Source organism: Anomaloglossus baeobatrachus, unplaced genomic scaffold (genome assembly GCF_048569485.1).
Source record: "Anomaloglossus baeobatrachus isolate aAnoBae1 unplaced genomic scaffold, aAnoBae1.hap1 Scaffold_2655, whole genome shotgun sequence".
NCBI classification, from domain to species: domain Eukaryota; kingdom Metazoa; phylum Chordata; class Amphibia; order Anura; family Aromobatidae; genus Anomaloglossus; species Anomaloglossus baeobatrachus.
Genome location: NW_027442181.1, coordinates 115,474 through 133,196, shown reverse-complemented (window position 1 = coordinate 133,196; position 17,723 = coordinate 115,474). Strand labels below are relative to the sequence as shown.

The 17,723-nt window shown below is 41.4% G+C and overlaps 1 protein-coding gene across 1 annotated transcript in view; it reads right to left on the bottom strand.

Moving 5' to 3' along the window:
- Window positions 1–17,723, bottom strand: part of LOC142264470 (gamma-secretase-activating protein-like) — a gene marked incomplete at its 3' end in the record, with an annotated part of 116,270 nt that overhangs the window by 45,497 nt on the left and 53,050 nt on the right. Inside the window, exons 5-9 of the mRNA XM_075332250.1 lie at window positions 11,613–11,666; window positions 7,217–7,305; window positions 3,841–3,910; window positions 2,843–2,892; window positions 158–262 (exon numbers count right to left, since the gene is read on the bottom strand). Coding sequence (XP_075188365.1) covers window positions 158–262; window positions 2,843–2,892; window positions 3,841–3,910; window positions 7,217–7,305; window positions 11,613–11,666 — 368 coding nt within the window. The remainder of the gene's footprint in view (window positions 1–157; window positions 263–2,842; window positions 2,893–3,840; window positions 3,911–7,216; window positions 7,306–11,612; window positions 11,667–17,723) is intronic.

The window sequence follows — 17,723 nt, the reverse complement described above, 5'->3', positions numbered from 1 at the left end:
CTAACTTCCATTTCATTTTTAAAGTTTTTAATTCTCCATGCTATTATACTACACTGTGGTCACCATAATTTTGGTAGCACATAGAAAAAAAATAAAATTCTAAATAACTTTCAAAACTATACAAATCTATAGAGGAAAATACGACCATTAAAATTACCTTGGGAACAATATAAAAAAGTATCTGGTCAGACACATCCCACTGTGCCCACACAAAATCTTCAGCAATTCTGTCCTTCGGAATCTGCCCAATATTTGTAATAACCTGTAGGACCAAAAGAACATTATCTAAATAAACCCAGAATGTAGAATATTTATTTTACTCACTTCTATAGCGCTATTCCAAAGGCCTTTACAGATGTGATCATCACTGTCCCCATTGGGGCTCACAATCTAAATTCCCTATCAGTAAATCTTTGGTGTGTGGGATGAAACGTGAGAACCCAGCAAATACGGAAGAATGCACAAACTCCTTGTAGATCTTATAACTCAGAATTATTTTTGTTAAGTTAGTAACTGTTTATGCTAAAAGATCTTTCCTAATGTCTCTTACACAAATATTATTGTTAAAGTTTGAAAACTAGTGTTAAACACTTTTGGTATAATCTGATTATCAGGCTACATAGGCTGTCTTATATGCGGTCATGAGCACATGGCTCCCTTGCCTCCTTGCTTTTCGTTTGCCAGGGGTGTTGGGTGTGGGTGATGGGGGGGGGGGGGGAGTTTGGAGGGGTGCGCTCATGACTAATTAATAGTTTGTATCAGCAAAATTTTTGATCCGCTGGTCTGAACCTTGATCATTTTGATGTTGTAAGCAAAGGCAGCTGTGCTTCTATAGCTAAGAGCTTGTAAGCATGCGCTTCTTGCCTAGGAGTTGGGCCACTGCCAACATATTGCAATTTAAGTTCGGCCGGTTGGTTCGTTCCTCCAGAACAGTCAGGGTCTCTGTGTTACCCACTTAGACAGTTGTGATAAATGAGGCCTATAAAAGGCAATAGAAAGTGGAGTTCACAGCTGTTGCATGCTGTTTGCATTGCACAGCAGATCTGCAAAAATACATACAGTACAGACCAAAGGTTTGGACACAGCTTCTCATTCAAAGAGTTTTCTTTATTTTCATGACTCTGAAAATTGTAGATTCACATTGAAGGCATCAAAACTATGAATTAACACATGTCGAATGAAATACTGAAAAATTGTGAAACAACTGAAAATATGTCTTATATTCTAGGTTCTTCAAAAGTAGCCACCTTTTGCTTTGATTACTGCTTAGCACACTCTTGGCATTCTCTTGATGATTTTCAAGAGGTAGTCACCGGAAATGGCCTTCCAACAATCTTAAAGGAGTTTCCAGAGATGTTTAGCACTTGTTGGCCCTTTTGCCTTCAACTCTACGGTCCAGCTCACCCCAAACCATTTCGATTAGGTTCAGGTCTGGTGACTCTGGAGACCAGGTCATCTGGCGTTGCACCCCATCACTCCCCTTCTTAGTCAAATTGACCCCAAACACACCTCCAGGCAGTTTAAGGGCTTTGTTCTGTTGAAAAATAAATGATGGTCTAACTAAACGCAAACCGGATGGAATAGCATGCCGCTGCAAGATGCTGTGGAAGCCATGCTGGTTCAGTATGCCTTCAATTTTGAATAAATCATCAACAGTGTCACCAGCAAAGCACCATCACACCTCCTCCTCCATGCTTCACGGTGGGAACCAAGAATGTAGAGTCCATCCATTCACCTTTTCTGCGTCGCACAAAGACACAGTGGTTGCATCCAAAGATCTCAAATTTGGACTCATGAGACCAAAAAACAGATTTCCACTGGTCTAATGTCCATTCCTTATGTTCTTTAGCCCAAACAAGTCATTCCTGCTTGTTGCCTGTCCTTAGCTGTAGTTTCCTAGCAGCTATTTTACCATGAAGGCCTGCTGCACAAAGTCTCCTCTTAACAGTTGTTCTAGAGATGTGTCTGCTGCTAGAACTCTGTGTGGCATTGACCTGGTCTCTAATCTGAGCTGCTGTTAACCTGCGATTTCTGAGGCTGGTGACTCGGATAAACTTATCCTCTGCAGCAGAGGTGATTCTTGGTCTTCCTTTTCTGGGACGGTCCTCATGTGAGCCAGTTTCTTTGTAGCATTTGATGGTTTTTGCCACTGCACTTGGGGACACTTTCAAAGTTTTCCCAATTTTTCTTAAAGTAATGATGGCCACTTGTTTTTCTTTACTTAGAATTTGTATTATGGCAAGAAAAAAGCAGCTAACAGTCTATTCAGTCGGACTATCAGCTGTGTATCCACCACACTTCTGCACAACACAACTGATGGTTCCAGCCCCATTTATAAGGCAAAAAATCCCACTTAATAAACCTGACAGGGCACACCTGTGAAGTGAAAACCATTTCCAGTGACTACCTCTTGAAGCTCATCAAGAGAATGCCAAGAGTGTGCAAAGCAGTAATCAAAGCAAAAGGTGGCTACTTTGAAGAACGTAGAATATATATTTTCAGTTGTTTCACACTTTTTTGTTAAGTATTTCATTCCACATGTAAAAACTAATTCATAGTTTTGATGCCTTCAATGTGAATCTGCAATTTTCAGAGAGTCATGAAAATAAAGAAAACTCTTTGAATGAGAAGGTGTGTCCAAACTTTTGGTCTGTATTGTATGTAAAAACAGATATATGGGCAACATTTACAGATGCAATGCTCCTAAATGGTGAATGGGCTTCTGAATCCACACAAAACTGATTTTATATACTAAACTGTTAAATAGAATAAAAATGTTAAAACAATCATCATAATATCAGAGGTCAGTGCAGTGAGGAGCACATTTTCTAGTATAACCTACCATTCTCTTCCCATCTTCCTGACCAACTTTTATATGAAACTGATCAATATCTACAAAGAGAAGAGCACATTATAATATAGCTGGAGAACTGTAGGGAACAAATATTTTGTGGTAGTATAAGAACCTAAAATGAGAACTGTGTCGTGGTACTATGCGGTCATTGGGTATTGCATAGCTGTTTGTTATTTGCTTTTTTTTTTTTTTTTTTTAAATAGTGCCTGAACTGCCTTGGCATGCTGACGCATTAAGATCTCCCTTCACTGGATTCAAGAGTCCTAGTCCAATCCCTGAGAAATTACATCCAAACTAAAACTGGCACAATGCAAACTGGCAGGTAACATTCTCATGGTATTTGGCAAAACTAAACTCTTAAATTAGACTTCTATATAAAAACATGTGAATAGAGAGCCCATCCAAGAGGCGTTACACCACTCCATCCAACACGTGACATTGTGGTTGGTGATGTTAAGCTTCCATGCAGTTATGAAAACTCTGCAAACCATGTGCAGTGGTGCACAGATTGTGTTGATGTTCATGCCAAAGATGTAGAACTCTGCAGTTATTGAAACAGCAGAGGTTTGGTGGCTTTTATACTAAACGTTTCACCACTCGCAACTACACTGTGTATATTTATATGGTCTCCACTTTGCAGTTGAGTGGATGTGGTTTCTAAACACTTCAACTTCACAAAAATACCACTGACGGGTCATCATGAAATTTTTAGGAGAAAAGAAATGTAATGAACTGACTTGTTACAATAGTGACCTCCTATTACAGTATCAGGCTCGAATTCCCTGAGCTCTTCAATAACATTTGTGTAAGAATGGGTTGTTCTAAAGGCAGACTCCACAGCTAGGGACTGGATTTTATACACCCATTGCAATGGGACTGAATGAAATTCCTCAAATTAATGATTAAAAGGGGAGTCCCTATCCTTTTGTCCATAAAGTGCATCTATGCATGCATAATTTTTATTTCGGAGACCACAAAATACTTACATTTTTCTTCTGAAACCACCAGGAGGTGACTCTCATAGGAGTCATACACATCTTCAGCTGGACATAAAAACTAGAGACAAAATTAGAACAAGAATATTCACAATAATGCGGATACAAATGTACTTAATGTTTTATTTAAAATGGGACCTATCAACACTTCTTACATTTTAGTAAATACTTATCTTCTAGAATTGTTATTTAATTGAGAATACATTTTATTAATAACACTGCATTGTGCCATCAATCCTCCTAAGGAAATACTCAGGCAAACATGGTCATCCCTTAAACCTATGTCTGTATTGTACATATGTTAAAATATTTACTCAGTCTTTCTAGGAAAGCGCCACTCCTGTTCTTTTCTGAGTCACATGACTTCAGCGCGACTAGACATGCAATGTAAAAATGACAAAAAATGACATCAAATCCACACAAATCCTGCAGGATCCAGTTAGTTGGAATTGACGTCACGTGACATAGAAGAGGACCAGAGCAGTGCTGGAAACCATGGAAGAGGGCAATTGGTAAGTACTAGTGGTGACACAGAAGAGGATCAGAGCGGTGCTGAAAGCCAAGGAAGATGGCAATTGGTTAATACTTGTGGTGACACAGAAGAGGACGAAAGCAGTGCTAGAAACCAAGGAAGATAACAACTGGTAAGTACTTGTGGTGACACAGAAGAGGACCAGAGCAGTGCTGGAAACCAAGGAAGATGGCAATTGGTAAGTACTAGTGATCCTGTACTCATCATGAGCAATTTGACACCCATGAGTATAATGGAAGTCTGAGTACTAGAGCATATTTCTGAAAGACTTTCCCATTGCCTTCCATTATACTCGGTACATGATTTGAGCCCATCCGAGCATCAAATTGCTTGTTCCAAATGCAGAGCACTCATGGTCATACTTGCTCATTACTAGTAAGTATTTTAATACAACACCACTACAATTAAGACATATTAAGAGGGATTTTGGGAATACATTTTTGTTGGGAGTGTGTCTCATTAATTACAAAAAAAAAAAAATTGAAAACCTCCACTTGTCAAGAGTGTGATTACACTGTCTGGTAAGAATATATAATGTAATCATATTTATTCATTTATATAGCACCATTGTCCTTGTTCGGATTTGAACCCAGGTCCCCAGCGCTGCAAGATTGCAGTGCTAACCACTGAGTCATCGTACCACCCCTACTATCCCTGGTAAAGCAGCTCTGCTTAGTCACTCTCAGGGCTCTTGCAAATGACCATATTTTTGGTCACAGTGCTATCCGACAAAACATCGGATTGCACCAAGACCAGGGTTATCCAATAAGGCAGTGCACATGTCCTATTTTTTTTACTTGGACCAAGAAGTCTGAGGAAGAAAAAAAAAATAAAAAAAACAAACTCATAGCATGCATGATTTGCCTCAGAGAACTGGACAGCACTCAACCATTTCAGTCTATGGGTTAGTGATTAAAACCCCCCCCCCCAAAAAAAAAACAAAAAAAAAACAAAAAAAAACACACAGACGGCAATCTGATGACATCTGATTGCCATCTGATTTTCACAGACTGACAGAATGGAGACACCATTTTTTTTTCTAATTCTTCTCCTCGTCCGAAAAAAAAACAAACAAACCAGACCTCACCCTGCTCAAACTCTGATCTGAGTCTGATTAGCATAATCTGACCGTTTTTCTTGGGTTGAGAAAATTCAGTTATGTGAACCCTGTCTCATAATGTGAAGGGTGATAAGGCCCAAATGGTAACACCCAACTGTCAGGATTTTTCCATACTTTTCTTAGAGAAATAAGAGAACCATGATAGTAAGCAGGGTTTAACAAAAAAATAAACAAAAAGAGCCCCAGAACTGATATTTAATAAAGAATACAAGTATTCACTAAAACAGACATGTCAGAAGTGGTGGCAAACCCCCTTTAAGAATAGTCAGCTTTAAACAAGGTCATCTTTTACTTCATGTTAGCGTAACATTGATCTTTATAACCAAATAGTTTAAGAGTAATAGCCATATTCTACGTTGTATATAAAACACGTACACCCCCATGCGGCTCAGGTCCTTGCGGTTTTTAAACTAGGTTTTTCTCTGAAATGCTGCGGTGTTTCAGAGCTAAACATATAGGCCTGACCACATAGTACAGAGGAACTTTGGTGGACGAATAACTTGGTGTGCGAGTATTTTGCTATACGAGCAAAGCTTGCTGTAAATTTGTAACTCAGTTTACGAGCAAGCTTTGCTGTACGAGCAAATACTCACCGCACACACTTCTGGTTCCGAACTTTCACTGCGCTCTAACCCGCTCTTGCAGCCTGCACAAAACGCACACAAACACAGACGTACTATTCTCACCTTATCTCCTGTTCCCTTGCCGGCGTCCTGTAGTCTGCAGGTACAGGATGTGTATCCGGTAATCATCGTGACGATGGAGGAACTTCTGCTGTCAGCCACTTCTCAAAGGCAGTGCGCTGACCAATCAGAGGCAAGCAGCTCATGCCTTTGACGTCAGTGCACTGGTCAATCAGAGGCAAGCGGCTCCTGCATATGACAACTGCTGATGAAGCGCTGAAAGCGGAAGCTCCGGCATCAGTCACGATGGTTAACCGATACACATCCTGTACCTGCGGACTACAAGAACCAGGAGGCCGGCGAGGGAACGGAGGGTACCGTGAGCATAATGTATGTATGTATGTATGTATGTATGTGTGTGTGTGTGTAAGTGTGTATGTCTGGGTGTGGAATGGCACAATAGGGGACCAGGATGGGACATTGAACAAGTTGTGGAAAAATTGTCTGAGCTTCCATTATTTCCTATGGGAAATTTTGCTTTGCTAGACGAGTAACTTTGTTTACAAGCACACTCCCAGAATAGATTGTTCTCGTAAACCATGGTTCCACTGTGGTCAGTTTCTGATATATGCAGGTCGTGCATTGGGCAGCATGTATCAGCTGTCACATAGTATTTAAAGAAAAGAAATCTATAGTGTAACATTTACGTTTCATCTGTAATGGTGTGGCTGGAGTGTTGGCTTACCTCCAGCGATGGATGCACATGCTCAGTAGCTTCCTTGCTCTGTGTCTGGTCATTCTGTATAGTGACCCAACAATGAGGAGACTGATACTACATGGAAATGAGTGGAGAAATGGAGCATGTGCAGATGCTCTAACAAGTGGGAAAGGGAAGAGAGATATAAATAGTAATTCCGCTAACAAATAGCTAATTATCTGAGGCCTACTGATTTATGCCGGTCAGGAGGAAAACAAAAGGAGTTAGCAGAAAATGACTACAAGACACTTATTGGAAATTCTGCTGCACATTTAGGCATTACTCTCTGTCAAGTGTTAATATTAGGAAATTGTGCAGAAAAATAAACATCTTACCTGCACTCGAATACTGCCATCAACAGCTTTAAGAACTTTCACATTGTTAATGGGTTTTATTTCAATAAGCAAGGCCAGGTATCTGGAAACTAAATACAATATACGGTACATTTTACTGTAAATATATTATATATATATTAATACTTCATCTTTTGACCATTACATTTAAAATCAGAGGGAAAACAATGACAAAAGTATGTCAAATGGTATACCAAATTTACACTATTTTTAATCCTATGATTTAAATAATATTGCAAATTTAGATCAAGGTCTATCTATGACGTTTGTGCAAGAATAGAATATCTCCTTGACATAAAATGAAACCTGAAAACCAGGTAACAAACTGAAAATAAGCAAAAATGAATGAAAGAAAAATGTATTAGCACATCAAATCTGCGTAGCCTCCAGCATGGCCGCAGCTTCCTGTCCCCAGATGGCAGGAAGAGCTGCTGTAGAACAGACACGGCGGCTCTAAAAGGATTTCTTTTACGTTGGTGCAACAGTATATACACATCACATGTAACAACAAAAACGACTTACTATATATGCTAAACGTACAAGAAGAGAATTTCAATTAGTCCTCCATGAACCTTGTAGAACAGGGGTGGGCAATTAATTTTCGCGAGAGGCTACATAAAGAGTCTGTGACTGGTGTGGATTGCCAAACCAACATGCTGAAATTACCATATTAATTAAAATTATTATTTTCTGGTAATATTACATAAAGCCTCCTCTATATACGGCAAGAGCCCCTACACAGCCTCCTCTACATACGGCAAGAGCCCCGACACAGCCTCCTCTACATATGGCAAGAGCCCCGACACAGCCTCCTCTACATATGGCAAGAGCCTCCACACAGCCTCCTTTATATATGGCAAGAGCCCCCACACAGCGTCCTAAATACGGCAAGAACCCCCACACAGCCTCCTCTACATACGGCAACAGCCCCGACACAGCCTCCTCTACATATGGCAACAGCCCCGACACAGCCTCCTTTATATACGGCAAGAGCCCCCACACAGCCTCCTAAATACGGCAAGAACCCCCACACAGCCTCCTAAATACCGCAAGAGCCCCCACACAGCCTCCTAAATACGGCATGAGTTTGAAATAGCATCTTATATACGCAGTATGAGCTCCACATAGCCTCCTAAGTACGGCATGAGCCCCAATATGGCATCGTAAAAATACGTCATGAGCCCCAACATAGCCTCCTATGTACAGAACATGAGCCCATTATAGCCTCCTACATACTTTATGAGCCCATACACAAATGGGCGAAAAAAAACAAACCCCACATACTTGCCTCGCTCCCGTTCACTCTGCTGCACTGACCCCTCAGTACACCAGATGCGCTGATGTGACGTTATTGCGTTTGCTGCATCACACGCCAATTGGTGGAAGGAGTTGGTGGCCCCTCCTCCATCAATGTATTCATCGCTATCTGCCCCCATAGGATGCAGATAGCAGCGACAGAGGACAGCAGGCAGCAGCACAGATGGAGGGCTTGGTGAGGCCCACGGTTTTCAGCCCTTTGGCTGTCTCGGTCAGCGAGCTGGACTGGAACAGCCAAAGGACCGGATTTGGTTTGCAGGCCGCACTTTGCATAGCCTTAGTATACAAATGACAAGAAAAAAAAACATTTATTCTAGACATACTTTACATAACTTCAGTGTTAAAAAATGCTTATAAATGTAGAACAGAATGCACATCTATTTCCACACAACCACTGTGTAAACTGAAGAATGTACAGTATATTTCCATATATTAATGGTCATTGATTTCCACGTGCCTAAGGTATAAAGCTTTAGGCACTATCACTCAGCAACAAAAGAGGTACTGAAGAAAGGGAATCTGACTGCAAGGTCATAAGTTGTATGCAGAATAGACATACTGTTATGTGCTCTCCTCCAAGACTATTTATTGTTATGTAGGCTATTCATCACATGCAACTTTGTCTTTAAAACATACTATACAAATCGTATATACATATAAGTGGTCACTGCTAAACAAAAACAAAACGAAAAAAAAAAAAATCACATTGTTAACCTCTAAATTACATTAACCCCTTCCCAGCAAGGAAAATTGTATTTTTTTATGCTTTTCTTATTATAAAGAGCTTGTTATTTGCGGCACAAATTGTAGTATTTTTGAATGACATTCACTTTTGATAAACAGAGAAGGGAGGGGAATTCCAGGTGAAATTATGACCTCCACCTCCTTTGCAATTCTACCTTTGCTTATCAGGGTTATGCTTTATATAGCATTCATTGTGCAGTATAAAAAGATTTGGCAACATGATCCTCCTGGTCAGTATATTTGCGACAACACACATTATATAACTAGCTGTACTACCCGGCTTCGCCCGGGTTAATAACTGCTGCCCGGGATAGTAATTGTCTCTCTGTTTCTCTCCCATTCTCGGTCTGTCTCCCCCTCTGTATATCTCTCTCTGTCTCTCTCTCTCTCTGTATCTCTTTGTCTGTCTGTCTCTTTCCCTCTCTTTCCCTGTCTGTCTCTTTCCCTGTCAGTCTGTCTCTTTGTCTTTGTGTCTGTCTCTTACCCTGTCTATGTCTGTTTCTTACCCTGTCTGTGTCTGCCTCTTTCCCTGGCTGCATTGTGACACGCTAACACGCTGCACTGTGGCTCCCAGCTCTATTCGCTTTAATGGAGGCAGGTTTTTTGGCGAATAACTGTAAAGCGCAGGGTTAAAATTTCCCCTCAAAACATAGCCTATGATGCTTTCGGGGTCCAGAAGCGTGAGTGTGCAAAATTTTGTGGCTGTAGCTGCGTCGGTGCAGATGCCAATCCCGGACATACATACACACATTTCAGCTTTATATTAGAAGAGATTATATATATATATATATATATATATATATATATATATATATATATATATATATATATATATATATATATATATATATATATACATATACACTCATGGATAGGGAAAATATATATATATATTATATATGTGATGCCATTTTCTGAGATACACAACTATTTATTTTTCTGTCTATGAAGCAGGGTGGGAGGTTTTTTATTTTGAGTGTCACCGTGTCACCTTATTTTATTTAAAAACAAAGTTATTTAGAATTTGGTAACGATTTTCTGACACCACTCTTATTTTTATGATGGGGCAGTGTGAGGGCTTGGTTCTTATTGTATGTTTTTTATTGAAACCTATTTGGGGTAATTGCTTTTTATTTCATTTTTGGATAGACATGTGGTGACTGGAAAATCTAGCTTTTAGTGCTGTGGTTTTTTTTTTTGCTTTTTGCAGCAATAGTAGGTTAATTTTTTATTTTTTTTGAATGCCTTTATTTTAATTGAAAAGAAAGAAGGGTGTATATTTTTAACTGTGAAATTATATGTCATTTCACAGGAAAACAGTTTATCAGCCCACTTGTCCGACAGGTCTCCCATGCAGCTTAGTCCCCAGTGGCTTCTTCCCGCCTTCTGCCCTGGAGTGACAGGTCTCTCCCTATAGACATACAGGGAGAGACCTGTCAGTCACTGGCATTGGGTGTAGAAAAGCTGTTGAGGACTCATCTGTTCAACTACTCTACCATTCAGCTTGGTCACCAAGCTATTAAACTATGTTTCTCCACATATGATAAAAACAGATCATCAGACATTCATCATAATTTGATCAAAGTGGCATCAGTTTTTCTTGTACGTGTAGAGAAAGAAGAAAAAAAAAAAAAAAAAGTTTCTCTCCTTATCCTGTCAGTCCATGATATTCAAACCGCACTCTGATGTCATCCGAGCGAAACCAGATTTTCTTCACGGACCCATAGATTCTGATCTGACTTCTGACTCAAAATCAGACCAGTCTCCATTTTTTTCTGCAGACCACTTAGTCCAAGGGAAGAAAAAAAAATAACTTACAAAAAATAAAAAAAATAAATAAATAAAATACGTGCACAGCCCCTTAGAATATCACGGGTAATACTGCTGTCCGAGTCAGTCTTGTGCACAAGTCCCTTAGGGAGGCTCTACAGCCCTGCACCCCCCCACCCCCACCCCCACCCATCAGCAAAAATCACTGATGGTGAAAACTTACTAATTATTATGAAACTTGGATCCAAACCAGTGATAAGCAGCAGTCCGTGTTTTTACTTATGAGAAAAATCACAAACGGCCAAATGAACCTAGACAAGATTTTTCTACCTCTATACTCTTGTCAAATCCTGCTATTTAGAGTATGAGCTAAGTTGACCTTACACATCAACAGGTCGTGCTTTCAGAAAAACACACTGCTTGAATTTTAAGGTTTTGGTTTTAGTTACGTGACAAGGTTGTATACCTTCTGATCAATGTGTGACTAAGTAGGTTATATAGGTCGCGCATATTTTCTACATATATTGTAGTATTTTTCCCCACTTACCTGGTGACAGAAGTCGACTAGGTGCTTCATCAGATGGATGAAAGTAACTTAAGGCTAAAACAAAATTTGAAAAAACAGAATATTAACATGACTGAACTAAAAAGCAAAATAACTACAAGGCTGGAAAACATCTTTATCTGGACCCAAGTAAATAGCAATACCATGTCTAATGTAAAGCAATATATGTTCTTGGTTACATCACTGAAGCCACATCTCTCATGGAGAAATAATACAGGTACAATGTTCATAAAATTCAAAAACCTGTACTAATACAATACTGTTCAAAATAATAGCAGTCCAATAGGCCGAACTAGATTATTCACAGTTTAGATATAAATTATATTACCACGTCAAACAATTTACCAGTTGGTGCAGTAGATTCTTAGAAAACCCCCAGACTTGGCATTCATGATCTGCAGGTTTTTGAGTCTGTGTATATGAGTAATTAATTGAAAGGGAGGTATTTCAAAATAATAGCAGTATGGAGTTACATTAGTGAGGTCAATCATTCTGTGACAGGGGTGTAAATCAGGTGGCCCTTAGTTAAGGGTGAAGCAAGCCCATGTTGTACATGCATGCATGTTGTACATGCATTACTCCTTGAAAGCCTCAGAAATATGGGTCATTCAATACATTGTTCAGAAGAACCACATACTTTGATTAAAAAGTTGACTGGAGAGGGTAAAACTTATAAAGAAGTGCAGACAATGATCAGCTCTTCAGCTAAAATGATCTCCAATGCTTTAAAACGGAAAGCAAAAACAGAGACGTGGAAGAAAATGGATGACGACTGTCACGACATGGACACCCAATGCCTCTCATTGTGATGACATGGACACCCAATACCTCTCATGGGTTAAAGTTTCTTAACATTCAGCCAGACGTATTGTTCTTATGTGTGCTAAGTCATGTTTGCTTAGCTATTGTTTCTCCAGACCCTTCCAGTAATCATTGTATTGTAGTTGTGTATTGCTAATGTAATTACCTTAGTAGTCATTGTCTAGTCTGTGCATTCCAGACTACATGTATACCCTCAGTCTTTCTGTAGACATCATTTGGATGAACATTGTCCATGCAGCTTGAGATTCATCCAATGGGAGAGACGATCTTGTCCAACCAATCGATGAGGACGCAGTGTATCCAAGTGGAAGGCTGTGGCTATAAAAGGGATTTCTTTAAGCCACCAGGGGGATGTTGATGGATTCTGATGGATCCAGTCTAAGCTCTTAGGAGCTGACTAGAGGATCAGGATACCCTGTGGCTTCAATCTAGGGACTCCGGTTCCGATTGGAGACCATATCCACAGTCTAGGGATTTTGACTCCGGCTGCCAGGATTATATCATCATACCAGGACTACCTAAGGAGGACACTCCGGTTGGGACAGTTCAGTCACCTGCAACAGACTTTGCAGACCTCACACAGCTTCCTAAATCTGGCATTATTCCTTTCTCGGTGGGTGCCCGCCAAAAGCGGGGTGCTGCTGGATTGGAGTAAATAGCCCAGGGACCTCTGAGGCTTGGACATTCTAAATCCCTAGTGAGCCAGCGGAAGGGTGAGACTCTGTTGCCTGTTACATTTGTGTTTTGCTGGTTATGTGCCGTTAATTGTTTGGGGATCCAATAAAGTCTAATTATTGTGATTCCCTCACCCTGTTTTGTCTGAGTAGTGTTACGCCCACGGTTAAGGAGGCCGGCGTTCAGTTGGGATGAGCCCTGAGCCACGCTGTCTTTCTAAAGGCAGCGGGTTTTAGCGGACGAGAGCACCCACTGAGCCCCATGTCTCCACAACGACCATTCAAATGGATGGAAAAATAGCCAGAATGGCAAAGCTCAGCCAATGATCAGCTCTAGGATGATCAAAGACAGTCTAAAGTTACTTGTGAGCACTGTGAAACTTAGAAGAGACCTGTGTGAAGCTACTCTATTAGCAAGAAGTCGCGGCAAAGTCCCACTGTTAAAAAAAAGGAGTACTGAAGTGGATACAATTTGCCAAATAACACATCAACTAGCCTAAAGAGAAATGGAGAAACATTTTGTAAACCAATGACAGTAAAATTTTTCTTTTTGGGTCCACGGGCCGCCGACAGTTCATCAGATGATCCCTGAATTCAAGCCACAGGACACTCTGAAGACAGTGAAGCATGGTAGTACAAGCATCCTGATATGGGCATGTTTCTCTTACTATAGTGGGAGGCCTATTAACCGCATACCAGGGATCATGGACCAGTTTGCATATATCCAAATAATTGAAAGGTCATGTTGCCTTACACTGAAGAGAAAATGCCCTTGAAATGGGCGCTTCAACAAGACAACGACCCTAAATACACCAGTAAATGATCAAACTATTGGTTCCCGTTCAACAAAATTGAGGTTATGACGTGGCCAGCCCAATCCCTGGACCTTAGCCAGATAGAACACTTGTGGGGTGACACCAAAAATGCAGTTTGAGGAAAAGCCAACAATTGCAAATAAATTGTGGGATGTAGTCACAGCATCCTGGGCTGGAATAACAGTTGACAGATAACAGAAGTTGGGTGACTATGTAACATAGATGTGAAGCATTTATAAAAAACTGTGGTTGTACAACTAAATATTAGGTTAGTGATTCACAGGAATGCTAAATCCTAAATAAAAAAAAAAAAGAGGACAGACTAGAGTATATAAAGACAAATGCAGACACTGCTATTTTTTGGAACAGCCCAATGTTCATTTTTTTTAGATTTGTAAAGTAGTTAAAAAAATCTGTATTACTTACCGGTAATGGGTTTACCAGAGTCCATGACAGCACTACCGTGAGAGGTTCTGCCCATCCTGAACAGGAAACCCACTTGAAAATAAAAGGGGCGGTACCTCTCCCCAGCTTCAGTTGGTTATCGAGCATGAGAGGACCTCCAGACATGGATTAGTACACACCCCCAAATACATTTCAAGTGTAGGAAAGGAATACCCAAAGGGTGAAAAGAGAATAAAAAAAAAATATAAAAATTGAGAGGGTATCTAGTGGTGCTATTATGGACTCTGGAAAAACTCAGTGGTAAGTAATACAGATTTTTTTTTCCCCCTCACCATGACAGCACCACAGTGAGAGATTATAGAGATAAGCAATTAGGGGGGAGGGGCACAGCTTCAAACACATGCCTTCCAAAAGTCAACCCAGAATGGGAAGAGAGATCAAGCCTGTAGTGTTTAAAGAAAGTAGAAGGAGGAGACCACGTTGCTCCCTTACAAATTAGGTCAATCGGGACTGCTCCCTTCTCCGCCCAGGAGGTCGCCATTGGCCTGGTAGAATATGCCTTGAAACCCACAGGAACAAGAACTCCACTAGAGGAGTATGCTAGAGAAATAGCCTTCCTAATCCATCTATCATACTCTTGGTTACCTGACGGCCCTTGCTAACCACCTGGTATGATACAAACAGAGACCTAGATTTCCTCCAGTCCTGCATGATACGGGTATAGTGTAAAAGTGCACTCCTGACATCTAATGTCTGAAGGCGCTGCTCCTCTGGAGACACTGGGGAGTCATAAAAGGAAGGAAGTACTATCTCCCGAGACCTCTGAAAAGGTTTTACTACCGTCAGCAGGTACGCTGGGTCTGGACGAAGAATGACCCATCATCAAAAATGTGCATGTAAGGGGCATCTAGGGATAGCGCCTGGAGATCACCAACTCTCCTAGCTGAGGTGAGGGCCACTGACCGGACAACCTTCATGATGACAAGTTTTACCGAAGCCTGGTCTAAGGGTTCAAACGGACTCTCCGTTAAAGCATCCAGCACCAAATTCAAATCCCAAAACGTGGAGCCTGGAAGTAGGGACTGGTGTGGCTCTGTGACAGGATTTTATAATCCTGACTACCCAGGGGTTAGCTGCGAGATTCTAAATGATATAATGCTCCTAGCATGGAGACATGTACTTTAAGAGTGCTGACAGCTAGACCCATCTTCCAGCCCCTTTGGAGAAATTCCAAAATTGCCTGGACTGGAGGTTTCCCTACAGGACTTTTCCCCGAAGTGGCCAAAAACTTATCGCACATCCTACCATAAATTCTCGTAGTGTCCGGTTTCCTACTGGCTAACAAATTAGACTCTAGACCACTAGAGAAACCTCTATCACTCAGCAAGCTCCTTTCAAATTCCAGACCATCAAGTGCAGGCCTGGAATTTGAGGGTAGAGAATTGGGTCCTGTGACAGGAGTGCGGGAGTCTCCGGCAACACCCAGGGGTCTGAGACCAACATCTGTATTAGCCAATAAAACAAAGCCCTTCTTGGCCAAAATGGGGCATCATTCTATCATTAGAACTAGAGCCTGATCCGGACATATTTTCCCAAGAACAGCCGGGAGCAACACAAGGGGGGGGGGGGGTGGAACAAACACATACAGGAGACTGTGGGCCCAATGAATGTTCAGGGCGTTCACCGCGTAAGGGTTGTCGCGTGGATTCAAAGAACAAAACCTGTTCACCTTCCCGTTTTTTTTCTTGTAGCAAATAGGTCCATAACTGGGACCCCCCAATGTTTTGCAATTTGCCTGAAGACCTCGGGATGCCGAGACCATTCCCCCTGCGATAACTGGTGCCTGATTAAATATTCTGCTTCCACATTCTCTTCCCCTTTCAGATGAAGCGCAGTGAGGGACAGAAGATGTAGCTCTGCTAGGTTGAAAATCTTTGAAGAGAGGGACATCAGCAGGGAAGACCTTGTTCCACCCTGACAGTTGACATAGGAAACTGCCACAAGAATGTCTGACAGGATTCTAACATGACGCCCCTCTAAAAAGGGAAGCAGCTTCCCCAAGGCTTTTTGTATGGCTCGGAGCTATCTGTAGTTCGAGGAACACACTATCTCCTGAGGATCCCAGACCCCCTGAACCACCTGGTCCCTCAAATGTGCTCCCCAACCCGTACCACTGGCGTCTGACTAGGACGTCTGTGACTGGAAGAACCCAAGGAACCCCTTTCAACAGGTGTGACCTCTGACCCCAACACCCCATAGAGTGAAGAGTGGCCGCGGATATGTCGAATTTTCCCTCTAAATAGGGCCCTAACCGCCTTTGGGTTTGCAAGACCTCCTACAGTATGGTTCTGGAATGGAACTGGGCCCAGGGAACACGGCATACTTGAAGTAAAGGTGCCTAGTAATGACATTGAACCCCTTAGTTAAAGGCAAAGATTGTGTAGGGTTTTGAACACTAGGTATTGAATCCTGTCCTTCTCTTCTGGAAGAAGACAGGTCTGCGACAGAGAGTCCATCGTGAGACCTAAAATTCTCTGTCTCTGTGAAGGGACCAGCCTTGATTTTAAGTTAAGTTCACCATCCACCCTAACTCTGAGAGGATAGTTAACACTCTCGCTACATGCTGACTTTCATTGTGGCCAAAACCTGGGAACAATGCAGTCGTCCAGATGCGGAATGATGAGGGTGTTCTGCATCCGTACATGACTCTTCTCCGACACTATCTTTGTAAAAACCCTCGGGGCCATAGAGAGCTCGAAGGGGAGGGCCCGAAACTGATAATGCCTCATTCCTCCTCGGGAACTTCCAGCAGGACAGCTTTCTGGACCAGGTACAGTACCTCCTCCTCCAAGGCCTGCTGCCTCTCCCTCAACCCTAGTGATGTTATTTTTATGGACCCTTGGGGGTCTTGATGAATTCCAGCTCCAATTATACTCCTTATCCAGAGACTGAAGGTAATTTTTCCCAGGCTGGAAGGAAGGAAGGAAGGAGAGTCTCCCCCTACCTGGGATATCCTGTCATTGGGAGGGCTTGCGCTTATCAAAGGAGGGTTGTCAAAGAATAAACCCAACTTTTTTCTTGTCCTTTCACGCCTCTTGGTTTTCCCAGATTTTCTTCGTTCTGATCTCCTCCTACGGAAGTGACGAGAACGAAAGGAAGTAGTAGGAATCACAGGGTAGCATCCAACATCTTACCAAAGAGGATACCAATGAAAAAACCAGAGTATATAGCGAAATTTTTTTAAAAAAAGGATTTATTTTATTGAAAATATTTTTAAAAAACATTTTATAAGAGAAATATAGGAAAAAAGGGGGATTTTTGCCACAAAACAATCCCTCCAAGAACCACTTGAATTCACATATGTGTGTATCACAGTA